Below are 15,643 nucleotides of genomic sequence, written 5' to 3'. Positions count from 1 at the left end.
CCATTTTTCTTCATTCATTCACAAAATGAAACCAGCTGTAATATCACATTTATTCACATTTTAATAAATGCACAGAATCAGACACACAGCTTTAACTTATCTAGTGAATAAAAAAGAAGATAAAAATACACACAAGATCATAAAATCATAAACGTGAGGAAACTCGCTGGTCTTCACCAGAACTCCTCGTCTGGTTCTTCATGTGAAACTGCATCAATGCTGGAAAACAAATGAAATGTTTGTCACTGGAACAGAATTCTGTGTGTTTACGATCTCCGCTGAGTGAAATATAAACAGACCTGTCATCGTTGATTCCAGATAGAAGATGCTCCTCCTGAGGGCTTTCACGGTCAGACTCCTTCTTTGGGCTCTTAAAGTTCAGAAACACAATAAAGATTTCAACTAATACAACAGTGACATGTTTATTTACACACACACACACACACACAGAAATATCACGGTTATTTGTTAATGAGATGTGATGTTTTTTATGCACCTGCTCTTGCTTTCCCTGCATGAGGATCATCATGTATTTCTCCAGTGGATTGATGACATCAGAAGGTTCTTCATCTCGTCCTCCAATCACTGTGGCCGCTCCTGTCACATGTTCTTCTTCCGCTTCTTTCTCATGTTGAATCTCCTTCAACAAGATAAACAAATAAAACACACAGACATCCGTCTCTGTGACATCACATGATGAGGGGAGGGACTACATTCATCACTCATATTTCCACATGCAACAACATCAAAAGTCTTTGGATAATATTTTGAACAAGAAAACACGGACACTAAAAACAAACCAAAAGACCACCTCACACACACAGAGCTCAAAACAAGTGTGTGTTGCTCTCTCACCAGCGCTTGCTCTGATCTCTCCTCCTCTCTCTCCTCTGGTCTCTCCTCCTCTTCACGAGCGTCTGATGAAGGTACAGCTGAAAACACCACACATCACATCACACAGTATATTCACAACCCAGACTCACAACCACAGATGTGTGACATCAGAGCTGCAGAAACTAATGAAGAACAGACAACAGCAGGACAGACGGAGGGTTGTGAGAACATGAGGCGTCTCACCTTCATCCCGCAGACAGCTCTGTGTGTGTGTGTCCTGTAGTTTCTCCAGGATACACTCCTGATCTACACACACAATTGAACACACAAACACACATAGCTCAGCATCTACAGGTTTGACATGACACCGTATGACCAGAGCCGTTGAGAGAGAGAGAGAGAGTCGTGACAACGGAAGTTCAACATTCAGCGCGTCACATGACTCATGGAGCCTTATGATGGAAGTCATGTTTTCTCTTTAAATGCTTTGTTTCTTTGATTTATTAAATGACTAACTGCTTTAAATGGATTAAAAGTTTGTCACAATCGGTCTGTTTTACTGCAGCTCCGTGTGTCAGACTGCAAGAAATCAATTTCTTACTTAGACTTTTTGTCTTGTTTTCCGGGAAAACTGTCTAAACATCCTTAAATCAAGATGCATTTTCTTAATGAGCAAAAAGACCTAAGAAAATATGTCTTTTTTTTTGTAAAAAAATATGAAATTTCAGTGAATTTGTGCTTAAACAAGCTAAAAAAATCTTGTTATCAAGTCTGGTTTTTAGTAAAAAAAATATGAAATTTCAGTGAAACTGTGCTTTAAACAAACTATAAAAGAATCTGACAATGGGGTAAGAAACTTTATCTTGAATTGAATGACAAAAAAAAGGTAAACCTTAATTAAAGATTTTTTTTCTTACACCATTGACAGATTTTGTTTATCTTGGTTAAAGCGCAGTTTCACTGAAATGTCATGTTTCTTTACAAAACAAGACTTATTTTCTCAGGTAATTTTGCTCTTCAACAAAATGCATCTAGATTCAAGAATATTTAGACATTTTTACTGGAAACAAGACAAAAAAACTAAGTAAGAAAGTCATTTTTTTGCTGTGTACCAATAACCTCCTGAATCCATTGCGAGCTCCATGAACCGCCTCTGCTGGCAAACTACAGATCCACTGGACTCACCCGAGTTGACATAACTCTCTCTCTCTGAAGGACTGAAGAAGTTGTGAGGAGAACATACGTGGTTCAGGGTCGGTGAGGTCATGAAGACTGATCTTCTCAGGCTGTGGTGATGACCCTTGAGATGATGATGATGATGTTGATGGGGAGGAGATAATCTGCTGGAGTCTGGGTGGACTGCACAACACAAATCACAATAAAAATCACATCATCACAATCTAACAATCCCAATATGAATTGTGATGGATGTTGTGTGAATACTGTTTTGGACTGTTTGTCAGGCCGGGGGCAAAGTAATTTATTACTACATATAGGAATTTATAGTCAATTTAATATATGACCTGTGTTTCTCTCTCTTCTTTCTTAAATGTGTGCTTCTCTGTGATAACCACACTGTGTGTGTGGCCTTGTTTTTATATCCCAGTGGGGTACTTGAGTCACCGTGGGGATCTAAATTGAGGTCCTCACTTGCAAAAAATGAATATAAATCGAATGGAACGATATTATAAAAAAATCTAGAAACATGATCTTTAGGTTTAGGGGAAAAAATACACAGTTTGTACAGTATACAGATCATTATGCCTCTGGACTGTCCCCACGGAGATAATAAACCAGACGTGTGTGTGTGTGTGTGGAGTGTTTTGTATGTGGGTGTGTTTGAACCGGTGTGTGTGTCTGTCTTCTGTGTTTGTTCACTTTTTTGTTTTTATATCTGTAAATGTTTTGCTTAAAGTCAATATGTTTCATGTACAGCTGCGTCGTAACAATGAAAATAGTAAAAAGCGCTATATAAATAAAGTTGAGTTAAAGAGTGTGATGGATGACGGATGTGATGCACCTGCTGTGGTCTCGTGTCGTGCTCTTCATGGTGGGGCTGCTGACAGACGTCAGGTCTCTGCTGTCCGCTGGAGGGATGGGTGAGATCTGTCTGTCCGTCCTCAGATCAGTGAACATCACCGCCGGTCCTTCAGTGTCAGTCTTCCTCAGCCGCTCTGAGTCAAACAGTAAACATCTCACTTACACATGAAGCATCTCGGAAGTGTTTGGAGACAAATAGTGTTCTGACAAGAGATGAATGAATGATGACACACAAACCATCACACAATCATGTTTAAGAGTGACAGACGGTGATACCGTGAATGATGACGGGATGTGTCTGATGAGCGTCTGGTCTGGAGACGGGTGTAGAAGACAATCGTCTGGCAGGAGGAGAGTTGAGTCTGGGTGGAGTCTGGTCTCCTGAAGGAGTTCTGCAGAGCGGCTGGTTTGGATCCAAAGCTCCGGTGAACGTGACTCTGGGTTTGATGAAAGACGTGGATGTTGTGGTTCTGTGACGTGACGCGTCTTCTGTGGCTCTCTGCTGGTGGTTTCTGTAAGCGTCTTCTAATCGCTCAGCTTCTATCTCCAGCTGTCGTATTCTGGCCAGAGCTCCAGACAGCAGTTCAGAGTCTCGCTCGGGAACCTCGACACGAGAGCGCGGAGCTCTGAGAGTCTCTCCTGCTTCACATAAAGCTACGTCAGAACCTGTGGCTCGTCTGAAGAGAGCGCTGTCCATAGAAATGTCTGGAGGATTCAGACAGAGAACAGACGGATCGAGCAGAGAAGGTTTGGGATTGAGAAGAATCTGGTTCTCTAAAGCTGCGTTCCCATCACCGACACAACACACAAACAAAAGAACACACAACAGATTGAGAGGCTCATCACAGGGTTCCCACACCTACAACAATTCAACTGCAGAGGATTATAGGATAAATATAAAAAAATAAAATATATAATTAATAATCAATAAATGTGGCAACCCTGAGAGACAAATCTGTAGGAAAGAGTGTTCAGATCTAATAAGAGGCTCAACATCAGATTGACTGAAACCTCCAGCAGACGTCTGGAACAGAATCTTTGATTTGTGTCATAAATAATCAGTGTTTGCTGTTAAACATGATAATGTTAATCTAGTGATTCAGTGCTTTAGTTCTCAATCAGGTCCATCAGTGTGTACATCAGCAGTAATGGATGTCAAGTCTTTGAGGTTTGAGAGAATCTGGAGAGAATCACGACTATAAGTGCATGAGAAGATTCAGACAGTGTGTGAAGAACCTTGTTGTGTGTGTTTCAACTGAAGTTGAATCTCTTCAGCGTGTGTGTTCATCCACCGTGTGCGTTCCTCACACTCCATCAGCTGAGCCTTTAACAGAGCACACTTCTGCACCTACACACACACACACACACACACACACACACACGTACACACAAACACGCACATACACACAAACACACACACACAAACACACACACACACTTGTCAGAATATAGTCCGGATGACATTATTTTCCTGATAATTCAGCACATTCTGTTCTCCAAACATGTGTTTATTTGTGTTTGTGATGTTGATTAGAGTGACTCGAGCTCATTAAAGTGTCTTCAGTGAATCACACTCTTCAGACTGACCTCATGATGAAGCTGCGTGTGCAGAACATTCTTCTGCGTCTCAAACTCTTCTTCATCACGTCTGCGTCCCGTCTGCAGTCTCTTCAGCTCTGCCTGCAGCCGCAGCTGCTCTTCAGACGGACTGCTGACTTCTACACAACAAACACAACAACACATCTGAGTGAAACTGAGGACAACAACGGAGCTTAACTATCAAACACTTCTGTGTTCCAGTAAAACGACACAACAGAGCAGATGCAAACAGACAGCGGCGTTCAGTGGGCCGTCATCCGTATCTGACCCCTGAAGAGTTAAAAATGAATGTAGATTTATTTACTCTTCAAATGTTTGTTGCATTTTGATCCTCTCAGAATAGAAGAACAAACAGAAAAACAGATGCATTCACAGACAGAATCAATGAGACGCATTCATGTACACTGAACCACAAACACTCAACATACGTGACATAAATAACATATAAAATAAATCATTGACTCTGAAAATAGAATAAATATGTTAAGCACAGTGCGCTTAGAAAAAGAAAGAAGTGTTGTCGCTGTTCATGTATTTTCAGGGGTTTAGAAACACAGCTAAAGCCCCGTTCACACTAGACTTTACTTTCCATCCACTTCCATTCATACACATGTATAAAGTACCTAAAGCAAAACTTGAGTAAAAGTACAAATATCTGCCAGAAAATGACTTTGGTAGAAGTGAAAGTAACCTTGTAGAATATCACTTGAGTAAAAGTCTTAAAGTAACAGATAAATAATGTATTATAGTATCAAAAGTAACTTTTTATATTAAATCTACTTAAAGATTTAAAGTAAAGTTGAAGCAAACAACTTTTTTTTATAAGGAACAACATGTTTCCAAATTGGTAAACTATAAAAATAAAAGTTCAGAAACCACATCTTCATAACTTATAACTTTATAAAAGATTAGTTCTCTCCCACTCCCAATCTTACCATTAACAACCCAGTCATTTGATAAATTTAAAAACACATTAAAACCTTGTGTTGAATTTATCTGTGGAGTGTGGAGAGCACTTGTCTATTTCAGTTTCTATACTTTTATTTTGTAGTAACGAACATGCATAGGGGAATTGTATGTAGCATGAGTAAAAAAAATACATTTTGTTCAAGAAATGTGGTGGAGTAAAAGTCTGCAGAAATATAAAGACTCAAGTAAAGTACAGATACTCACATAAATACTTGAGTACTGTACTTTCTGTACTTTGTTACATTACAACACTGCAAATGTCGTCCGGAAACGCAAGCCTGTCCAAAAACATTTCACATTTCGCCTCATAAGCTGTGAATTCGCGTCACGTGAATGTGTGAGACCAATAGAAGATCAAAATGTCACAACGTGAGTTCTCACTAGCGACGGGTATCCTTAAGATAAAATCGATACCGATACCGGTGCTTATCAATACTGTTATCGATACTCCGCTCTAATATTTGATGTAAAAACACATGATGTGAAAGATGTTAAACATTCCAAGTGTCTTTATTACAGCTGAGCTCTAGAACTGCAGTTTACAAATGCTTCTAAGCAAACAGAAAATGCAACATAACAAAACATGTGTGTTCCTTAGCATGACACTTACGGCTCTTAGCATGTGCATAGGAGCACATCACAATGTCATTCAACATATTAACTTTACATCACTGTGGTCGTTTGGCTGGTAGATCGTATTTCTTTTTTCCTTTCTGGTTTTAGGTCTACATAAATGTAAGTACTATTTTCCAAGCAAGTCATTTTTTTTTATTATATGTACTATTTTTTATTATTTTACTACCACATGTACTTCAATTTACTAAAGTAAGTAAATATTCTCCGTGGCCGAATTATAAAAAAATGTTGTAACTTGTTCTCAAATAAAGGACTTCTATTTTGACAGGGTGCTGCAAAGGGGTGTTTGACGGGAGCTTCCTCGTAGTGAAAAGATGGAGGAATCGCTCCCGCCCATTTATGCACCGGCCTCTGAACAAAGTTTGCATGCTGGATGTCTAGTGTGATGTGGCTTTACTGCGGTAAAATCATGGTAACTCAGGACCTTCAGATGGATTCAGACAGACCTTGTGTGAGTCGGCGGTTCTCCTCGTGTTTCTCCTCCAGCTGATGTCTGATGAGTCTGATCTGTGTCTGATGTTCAAGCGTTTGTCTCTTCAGCTCTGAATAATCCCTCATGTCGTCCAGTTTCTCCTGAAGCTGATGTTTCTGCTGTCTGAGAAGATTCATCTGCTCTCTGAGCGTCTCCAGCTCCATCTCAAACACACCACACGTCACACTTCAGAATCACACAACTCATAAACACACACGTGCTGAGATCAGAAGTGTGTTTGTCTTACCTGCAGTTGTTTGACTTCTGATAAAGTTCTCTTGTGTTCTTCAGCTTGAGCTTCAATAACAGCCCGTTCCTTCTGCAGACCAACACTTTCAACTGCAAACACACAAAACATCAACATGTACAGTATATACACACACCACCACTCAAACGTTTGTAGTCACTTACAGAAGTGTTCATTTTTTGTCCATACTTTGGAATAATAATAGACTCATCAAAAGTATTAATAAAACAAAGGGAACTATGGGAATCATGTTGTCAGTAACTACATTTTTTTTTAAGTTAAATTAAAACGATTTGATCATCATCAGTGAAGTCATTTTCTCAAGTTCCCGTCTGTTCTGTGCTCTTATTGGCTGCTCTCCTCATTATTCAGTCAAAATCATACATTTCAAAAACATTTTTTATGAAATCAAATGTTAGTTTCGTCATGAAAAAAACATGTTTTTGGCAAAACTATATTCTTGTCTACTAAACTAATTTCAGATATCTAAGCATACACTTTCAGATCAAACGTCTTTTTTAACAACGGGAAATATTTCACCAGTGTCCAAAAACTTGAGCGGTAGTGAATATATGTGATATGATATGTCACTAAGATTTCAACATGCACACCTTTATTCCGTTTCTCATTTTCAGTGAGCATCTCAGTTCTCTTCATGTAATCGTCCTTCAGTTCCAGCTGATACCTGACAAACACACACAAACACACACACTCACATTGACAGTTTTTCTGTTCAGTACTTGAGGAAGTATAACAACACTGATGAAAGAGTGAAGAGCTCATGAAGTGATAAAAGTGAGTCGTGTGTTGTTTGACAAGAGCGCCCCCTGCAGGACTCCTCATGAAGAACAGACGTCCACTCATTTGTACTCACTTCATCACCTCACTCTTCAGTTTCTGCTCCAAGGAATCCTCTGTGTTCTTCACAGACAGCTCTCTTCTCCTCAGAAGATCTTCCACAGTCTTCATCTTCTCCTCGTGAAACTTACAGGACCTGTGCTCAAGACACACATGATGAAGAAGAGAGAGAAGTGAGAGGAGTGAGGTGTGTGTTGCTGTGACTCACTTCTCAAAGGCTTCAGTTCTCTGTTTGAGGTCCGTCTCTCTGTGACGCACAGATTCAATGTCCCTCAGCAACATTTGTCTTTGTGTGTAAATCTCCTTCTCCTCCATCTGGATTGTGTTGAAGCACATAGTTAGTTGAACAGAGTAACTTCAGTTTAAAGACGAAGATGTTCTCTCTCTGTACCTCCTGATGTTTCTGTAATCGTTCAATGGCGTTTTTTTCACGGCTCACGAGAGCTTCTGACTTCAGCTCGTGTGTTCTCTCCATGTCTCGCCTCAGCTCCAGGATCTCTTTACGAGATTTCTCTTGTTCCTCTCTCTTCACCTTCGTGATCTCCACATCCATGAAGTGCTGAAGCTGTGTGAAGACGATACAAACATCACTGTGAGTTCTTAAACTAACACAACGGTCCAAGAACCCTTACCAACAAACATTTACTCTTGTGTGCCATTGGCATGAACTCAAATAGGAACATATACTATACTTTGTTTATTTAGTTTGATATACTTTAAAGGAAACGTCACACAGTGTTCACTCAAAATGAAGTGTATGAGGTGCGATGAAGACAGACCTGTGCTTTGAGTTCCACCTGAGATTGTTCTTCGATCTCTCTTCTGTGTTGTGTGAGTTTGACCTCCACAGACGTCCATCGCTCTTCTCTGTTTCTCATGAGCTCGTACTCCTGCTCGATCATCTGCATCTTCTCCACTGAACAACACACATCACACTCCTTCATAACACATCATATACATAAAAATCATCACCAAAACAGAGCAGAGAACATGAAGATCTTTTTGACACACCGAGAGACTCTTTGTGAGCGTCTTCAGCGGAGGTTTGAGAAGCGGCATCACAGTTTACTGAACCATGAAGATGATCTGAGAGTTCTGTGAACAAAGTCATCAAGAATCCTGTGGAGAAAAAAACAAACACTCTTCCTCACCTTCATCACTACTACTCAAGTGTTCAATCACCATCAGATCAATGTGAAACTCATCTTAGAGAAGTCAGCGATCACGATGAATCGAAACAACCAAATAAATGTATAAAGAATGTTTCATGAAACCGGCCGAAGAAGCAACTTGGTAGAATTGATAATGAGCTATAAAACACTAGGATGTATTAACTGAAGAAAACTCTTGTTTCAAATATAAGTTTATATTGTTATAAAGGCAGAGAATTAAAAAGACAAGACTATGTTTTTTAGCATCTTTATAAAAATGCTTCAGAAAGAAATCTTACTAGTGTGAATCCTGAGACAAAACAATAGCACTCACACTTATGTTAAGTTATTTTAAGCTCAAATGTTCATTTGAGTCTGAGATTAGCCTTAAAGTGACAGTTCTCCCCAAACATCATTTACTCGCCCTCATGTTATTTCATACTTGAAGAAATGACTTTGTCCTGACGAACAGAGAAAGATATTTGTAAGAATGTGAGTCATTTTCCGTTCTGGAACATCATTGACTGGCATAGTAGGAAACATTTATAGACCATACAATGGTAGTAAGTGATATCCCAGAACTGAATATTGCTAATATTCTTACAAATATCTTTCTTTGTTTTTAACAGAACAGAGACATTTATACAGGTTGGAAACAATCTGGGGGTTGAACGGTGAACTTTCATTTTTGGGTGAACTATCCCTTTAAGCAGCGTCTTTATGATCTTATTCCATACCTGTCTGTCCCTTCTGGAGATTTGACATCTGTTCAAAGATGAAAGAATAAAAACACACAAATATGATTATTAATTCAGCGTCAGGTAATATCCTCTCATGATAGATGTATTACCACAGCTTTGTATAAAGGCATGTGAGGGCTGATCTTCATAAGCTGAAGGAGATCTCTGCTTGACAACACCTTCAGGTCAAACAAACAAAAACAAATGACATCATCATCATCATCATCTTCATCATTCTGTTCCTGCAGATTGAAACAAACTGTTGATAAAATCACCTTGTCTTTACTCATGCCACACTCCGGATAGAAGACAGACAGCGTGTATTCACAGCCGATGGTCTTCAGGTGATCGATCATCACACTGTTACACGCTGTAGCTAACACAGAGTCACTGTGAGCTGATCTGAGAACAGTGTGTCGTGTCCGAACTGGCTGCTGGAGCTCCTGGATCAGCTGATTCCGAAGCTGCGTCTGCAGAACATCACAACATCACAATAACTGAACATAATGATTTAAATGGGGATTGTATAGGTTTAATGGAAACTAGAATAGTGTCTGTGGGTCTCTAGTGGTAATGTGCAGTGTTGGGTATCACTAGTTAATAAGTAATGCGTTCCTGTATTTAAATTACTTTTCCCTTGAAAAAGTAAAGTAAGGGATTACTCTTATTTTGTCTGTGATTTAATAACAGTTACGTCTGATGTAATAGTGAAACTGACATCAAAAAACAAAGACTAACTGTAAAATCTGTGCTTTAATGCATAATTTTAGATTAGATTAGATTCAACTTTTTTGTCATTACACATATACAAGTACAGTGTAACGAAATGTAGTTTAGGTCTAACCAGAAGTGCAATTAGCAAGTGCAGGATATACAGTGTGAATAAATACAGAATACAATATTAGGAAAATACTATACAATGGGCATGTTCTAGGAAAATATGACAGTTTCACATTTATAATACTTTGGTCAGTTAATAAGAATACTTTGTGTAGTTTTATATTATTTATTTGAATGAATTAAGAGTCGTTTCATGTCTATCATTGAATCACTGAACTCATCAAGATGATGTAGGATATAGAAAGTCATTATTAATAAGTAATGAAATATTTTTTAGAGACAGTAATGTGTACAGTAATCTAATTACACAATGAATATGAACCAATAGAACATCAATAAATCCTACTGGGATGAGACTCAAAACATATTTTATACTTGTTTATCCTTTTATGGCTGATAATCATAATTGACACCAGTATCATTTGTATTAACAGGTACTGATGTGTTGCTATGCAGATTCTAGTAAGACAGTTTATAAAAGCATCTTAACCGTCCTCTCTAGTCCTCTCTCTAGTCCTCTCTCTAGTCCTCTCTCTAGTCCTATCTAGTCCTCTCTCTAGTCCTCTCTCTAGTCCTCTCTAGTCCTCTCTAGTCCTCTCTCTAGTCCTCTCTAGTCCTCTAGTCCTCTCTCTAGTCCTCTCTCTAGTCCTCTCTCTAGTCCTCTCTCTAGTCCTCTCTCTAGTCCTCTCTCTAGTCCTCTCTAGTCCTCTCTCTAGTCCTCTCTAGTCCTCTAGTCCTCTCTCTAGTCCTCTCTAGTCCTCTAGTCCTCTCTCTAGTCCTCTCTCTAGTCCTCTCTCTAGTCCTCTCTCTAGTCCTCTCTAGTCCTCTCTCTAGTCCTCTCTCTAGTCCTCTCTAGTCCTCTAGTCCTCTCTCTAGTCCTCTCTCTAGTCCTCTCTCTAGTCCTCTCTAGTCCTCTCTCTAGTCCTCTCTCTAGTCCTCTCTAGTCCTCTCTCTAGTCCTCTCTAGTCCTCTCTAGTCCTCTCTCTAGTCCTCTCTAGTCCTCTCTCTAGTCCTCTCTCTAGTCCTCTCTCTAGTCCTCTCTCTAGTCCTCTCTAGTCCTCTCTCTAGTCCTCTCTAGTCCTCTCTAGTCCTCTCTCTAGTCCTCTCTAGTCCTCTCTCTAGTCCTCTCTAGTCCTCTAGTCCTCTCTCTAGTCCTCTCTAGTCCTCTAGTCCTCTCTCTAGTCCTCTCTCTAGTCCTCTCTCTAGTCCTCTCTCTAGTCCTCTCTCTAGTCCTCTCTCTAGTCCTCTCTCTAGTCCTCTCTAGTCCTCTCTCTAGTCCTCTCTCTAGTCCTCTCTCTAGTCCTCTCTAGTCCTCTAGTCCTCTCTAGTCCTCTCTCTAGTCCTCTCTCTAGTCCTCTCTAGTCCTCTCTCTAGTCCTCTCTCTAGTCCTCTCTCTAGTCCTCTCTCTAGTCCTCTCTCTAGTCCTCTCTCTAGTCCTCTCTAGTCCTCTCTCTAGTCCTCTCTCTAGTCCTCTCTCTAGTCCCTCTCTAGTCCTCTCTAGTCCTCTCTCTAGTCTCTCTCTAGTCCTCTCTAGTCCTCTCTAGTCCTCTCTCTAGTCTCTCTCTAGTCCTCTCTAGTCCTCTCTAGTCCTCTCTAGTCCTCTCTCTAGTCCTCTCTAGTCCTCTCTAGTCCTCTCTCTAGTCCTCTCTAGTCCTCTCTAGTCCTCTCTAGTCCTCTCTAGTCCTCTCTCTAGTCCTCTCTAGTCCTCTCTAGTCCTCTCTCTAGTCCTCTCTAGTCCTCTCTCTAGTCCTCTCTAGTCTCTCTAGTCCTCTAGTCCTCTCTCTAGTCCTCTCTAGTCCTCTAGTCCTCTCTCTAGTCCTCTCTCTAGTCCTCTCTAGTCCTCTCTCTAGTCCTCTCTCTAGTCCTCTCTAGTCCTCTCTCTAGTCCTCTCTAGTCCTCTCTCTAGTCCTCTCTAGTCCTCTCTAGTCCTCTCTAGTCCTCTCTAGTCCTCTCTAGTCCTCTCTCTAGTCCTCTCTCTAGTCCTCTCTCTAGTCCTCTCTAGTCCTCTCTAGTCCTCTCTCTAGTCCTCTCTAGTCCTCTCTAGTCCTCTCTCTAGTCCTCTCTAGTCCTCTCTCTAGTCCTCTCTAGTCCTCTCTAGTCCTCTAGTCCTCTCTCTAGTCCTCTCTAGTCCTCTAGTCCTCTCTCTAGTCCTCTCTCTAGTCCTCTCTAGTCCTCTCTCTAGTCCTCTCTCTAGTCCTCTCTCTAGTCCTCTCTAGTCCTCTCTCTAGTCCTCTCTAGTCCTCTCTAGTCCTCTCTCTAGTCCTCTCTAGTCCTCTCTCTAGTCCTCTCTAGTCCTAGTCTCTCTAGTCCTCTAGTCTCTCTAGTCCTCTCTAGTCCTCTCTCTAGTCCTTCTCTAGTCCTCTCTAGTCCTCTCTCTAGTCCTCTCTAGTCCTCTAGTCCTCTCTAGTCCTCTCTAGTCCTCTCTCTAGTCCTCTCTAGTCCTCTCTCTAGTCCTCTCTAGTCCTCTCTCTAGTCCTCTTCTCTAGTCCTCTCTCTAGTCCTCTCTCTAGTCCTCTCTAGTCTCTCTAGTCCTCTCTCTAGTCCTCTCTAGTCCTCTCTCTAGTCCTCTCTAGTCCTCTCTAGTCCTCTCTCTAGTCCTCTCTAGTCCTCTCTAGTCCTCTCTCTAGTCCTCTCTCTAGTCCTCTCTCTAGTCCTCTCTCTAGTCCTCTCTAGTCCCTCTCTAGTCCTCTCTCTAGTCCTCTCTAGTCCTCTCTCTAGTCCTCTCTAGTCCTCTAGTCCTCTCTCTAGTCCTCTCTAGTCCTCTCTCTAGTCCTCTCTCTAGTCCTCTCTCTAGTCTCTCTCTAGTCCTCTCTCTAGTCCTCTCTAGTCCTCTCTAGTCTCTCTCTAGTCTCTCTAGTCTCTCTAGTCTCTCTCTAGTCCTCTCAGTCCTCTCTAGTCCTCTCTCTAGTCCTCTCTCTAGTCTCTCTAGTCCTCTCTCTAGTCCTCTCTAGTCTCTCTAGTCCTCTCTAGTCTCTCGTCTCATAGTCCCTCTCTAGTCCTCTCTCTAGTCCTCTAGTCCTTCTCTAGTCTCTCTAGTCCTCTAGTCCTCTCTCTAGTCCTCTCTAGTCCTCTCTAGTCCTCGCTCTAGTCCTCTCTCTAGTCCTCTCTCTAGTCCTCTCTCTAGTCCTCTCTCTAGTCCTCTCTAGTCCTCTCTCTAGTCCTCTCTAGTCCTCTCTAGTCTCTAGTCCTCTCTAGTCCTCTAGTCCTCTCTCTAGTCCTCTCTAGTCCTCTAGTCCTCTCTCTAGTCCTCTCTCTAGTCCTCTCTCTAGTCCTCTCTCTAGTCCTCTCTCTAGTCCTCTCTCTAGTCCTCTCTAGTCCTCTCTCTAGTCCTCTCTAGTCCTCTCTCTAGTCCTCTCTAGTCCTCTCTCTAGTCCTCTATCTCTCTAGTCCTCTCTAGTCCTCTCTCTAGTCTCTCTCTAGTCATCTCTAGTCCTCTCTAGTCCTCTCTAGTCCTCTCTAGTCCTCTCTCTAGTCCTCTCTAGTCCTCTCTCTAGTCCTCTCTAGTCCTCTAGTCCTCTCTCTAGTCCTCTCTAGTCCTCTAGTCCTCTCTCTAGTCCTCTCTCTAGTCCTCTCTAGTCCTCTCTCTAGTCCTCTCTCTAGTCCTCTCTCTAGTCCTCTCTCTAGTCCTCTCTAGTCCTCTCTAGTCCTCTCTCTAGTCCTCTCTAGTCCTCTCTCTAGTCCTCTCTAGTCCTAGTCCTCTCTAGTCCTCTCTAGTCCTCTAGTCCTCTCTCTAGTCCTCTCTCTAGTCCTCTCTAGTCCTCTCTCTAGTCCTCTCTCTAGTCCTCTCTAGTCCTCTCTAGTCCTCTAGTCCTCTCTCTAGTCCTCTCTCTAGTCCTCTCTCTAGTCCTCTAGTCCTCTCTCTAGTCCTCTCTAGTCCTCTAGTCCTCTCTCTAGTCCTCTCTCTAGTCCTCTCTAGTCCTCTCTCTAGTCCTCTCTCTAGTCCTCTCTCTAGTCCTCTCTAGTCCTCTCTCTAGTCCCTCTCTAGTCCTCTCTTAGTCCTCTCTAGTCCTCTCTAGTCCTCTCTCTAGTCCTCTCTAGTCCTCTAGTCCTCTCTCTACTCTAGTCCTCTCTAGTCCTCTCTCTAGTCCTCTCTAGTCCTCTAGTCCTCTCTCTAGTCCTCTCTAGTCCTCTAGTCCTCTCTCTAGTCCTCTCTCTAGTCCTCTCTCTAGTCCTCTCTAGTCCTCTCTCTAGTCCTCTCTCTAGTCCTCTCTAGTCCTCTCTCTAGTCCTCTCTCTAGTCCTCTCTCTAGTCCTCTCTAGTCCTCTCTAGTCCTCTCTCTAGTCCTCTCTCTAGTCCTCTCTGTGAACATTGTTTTGCTGTCTACATTAACTGTGTTAGAATGTTAGAATGCGCTCACAATTGTTAGATAAAATCATCTGTTACATGAATAAGTTTCATGTAAATAAAACACTTGCTGTGCAGTGACTGTAGAACGAACACAAACCTTCATAGAGTCGAGCAGCCCGCGGCTCTTAAACGTCTGATAAAGCTTCTGTCTGATCTCATCTGCAGATAAACTTTCTTCTTTATTCACAGACATGATCGGATCATTCGTAATATTTCATCGGCCGATGTTCTCTGTCACGCGCCGTTCCTTAGCAACGCCAGGTCTCGCGGAAATCCTTTTAAATTTCTAACGGCCAGCAGACTATTAAACTTCCGGGTCTATCCCGATGACGCAGATATCGTACAGCGCTCTGATTGGTTGTTTTTGTCGCTGCGTAAAACAAAGACCATACAGGTTAACAAGATTCCGCACTCCACGTATATATCTCAGCGCTCCCCAATGGATTCGTGGATTCAAAATTGGGCGGTAACCTCCAAAAGAGGGTGGAGTCGCCACTCGCAATACGGCTTGTCATACGCTGTGCAGCACTGCATGAATAATCACACGCCTATAGACTTTATTTACTTTTCAAAATAAAAGTTCGCAAGTTAATCACTGAAAATGCAATTAATATTATACACTAAGTTTAAGCAGGTTTAGGGTGAAGGTAGGGTGGGGAATACATAAAGAAAGATTAACAGATTAACTGCACTGATAAATGCGCCATTTGTGTTGTGTCTTCACCAATAGGAGATAAACCGCCCTGTTTTGGAACATCCGGGATGCAGACTCACCCCTCTCCAATAAATCGCTAAGCCTGGGTCAGGGGCTCTTGTTCTTCAGAGCGTTTCCCGATCTATCCGTTTGCAACGTGAAACGTGTTTTTGAGAGTAGAAAACTGAATGCATGGTGCAGTTGATTGTTTTATTT

The 15,643-nt window shown here is 41.7% G+C and overlaps 1 protein-coding gene across 4 annotated transcripts; it reads right to left on the bottom strand.

Moving 5' to 3' along the window:
- Positions 1–36: 36 nt before the first annotated feature.
- On the bottom strand, positions 37–15,412 carry ofd1 (OFD1 centriole and centriolar satellite protein). 4 transcript variants are annotated; one of them, XM_056754598.1, is made up of 22 exons: positions 14,831–15,412; positions 9,822–10,016; positions 9,657–9,725; positions 9,544–9,571; positions 8,667–8,774; positions 8,435–8,571; positions 8,047–8,220; positions 7,864–7,970; positions 7,672–7,791; positions 7,409–7,482; positions 6,798–6,889; positions 6,525–6,714; positions 4,462–4,592; positions 4,111–4,222; positions 3,151–3,654; positions 2,855–3,008; positions 2,078–2,193; positions 1,078–1,140; positions 856–932; positions 497–637; positions 300–370; positions 37–219 (listed from the first exon to the last, which is right to left on the bottom strand). In XM_056754598.1, exons 1-22 carry the CDS (start codon positions 14,924–14,926, stop codon positions 174–176), a joined length of 2,805 nt encoding a protein of 934 aa, XP_056610576.1. In that variant the 5' UTR covers positions 14,927–15,412; the 3' UTR covers positions 37–173. The 4 variants fall into 4 exon arrangements, with proteins under 4 accessions (XP_056610576.1, XP_056610577.1, XP_056610578.1 ...); XM_056754599.1 differs by having other exon boundaries at positions 497–640; positions 3,151–3,579; positions 14,831–15,317; XM_056754600.1 differs by having other exon boundaries at positions 497–640; positions 3,151–3,513; positions 14,831–15,316.
- Between the last annotated feature and the right edge of the window lie 231 nt (positions 15,413–15,643).

The sequence above is a fragment of the Triplophysa dalaica genome, chromosome 8 (assembly GCF_015846415.1).
Source record: "Triplophysa dalaica isolate WHDGS20190420 chromosome 8, ASM1584641v1, whole genome shotgun sequence".
Classification (NCBI taxonomy): domain Eukaryota; kingdom Metazoa; phylum Chordata; class Actinopteri; order Cypriniformes; family Nemacheilidae; genus Triplophysa; species Triplophysa dalaica.
Note: the sequence above shows the minus strand (reverse complement) of the source record. Positions and strands in the feature narration are given on the sequence as shown.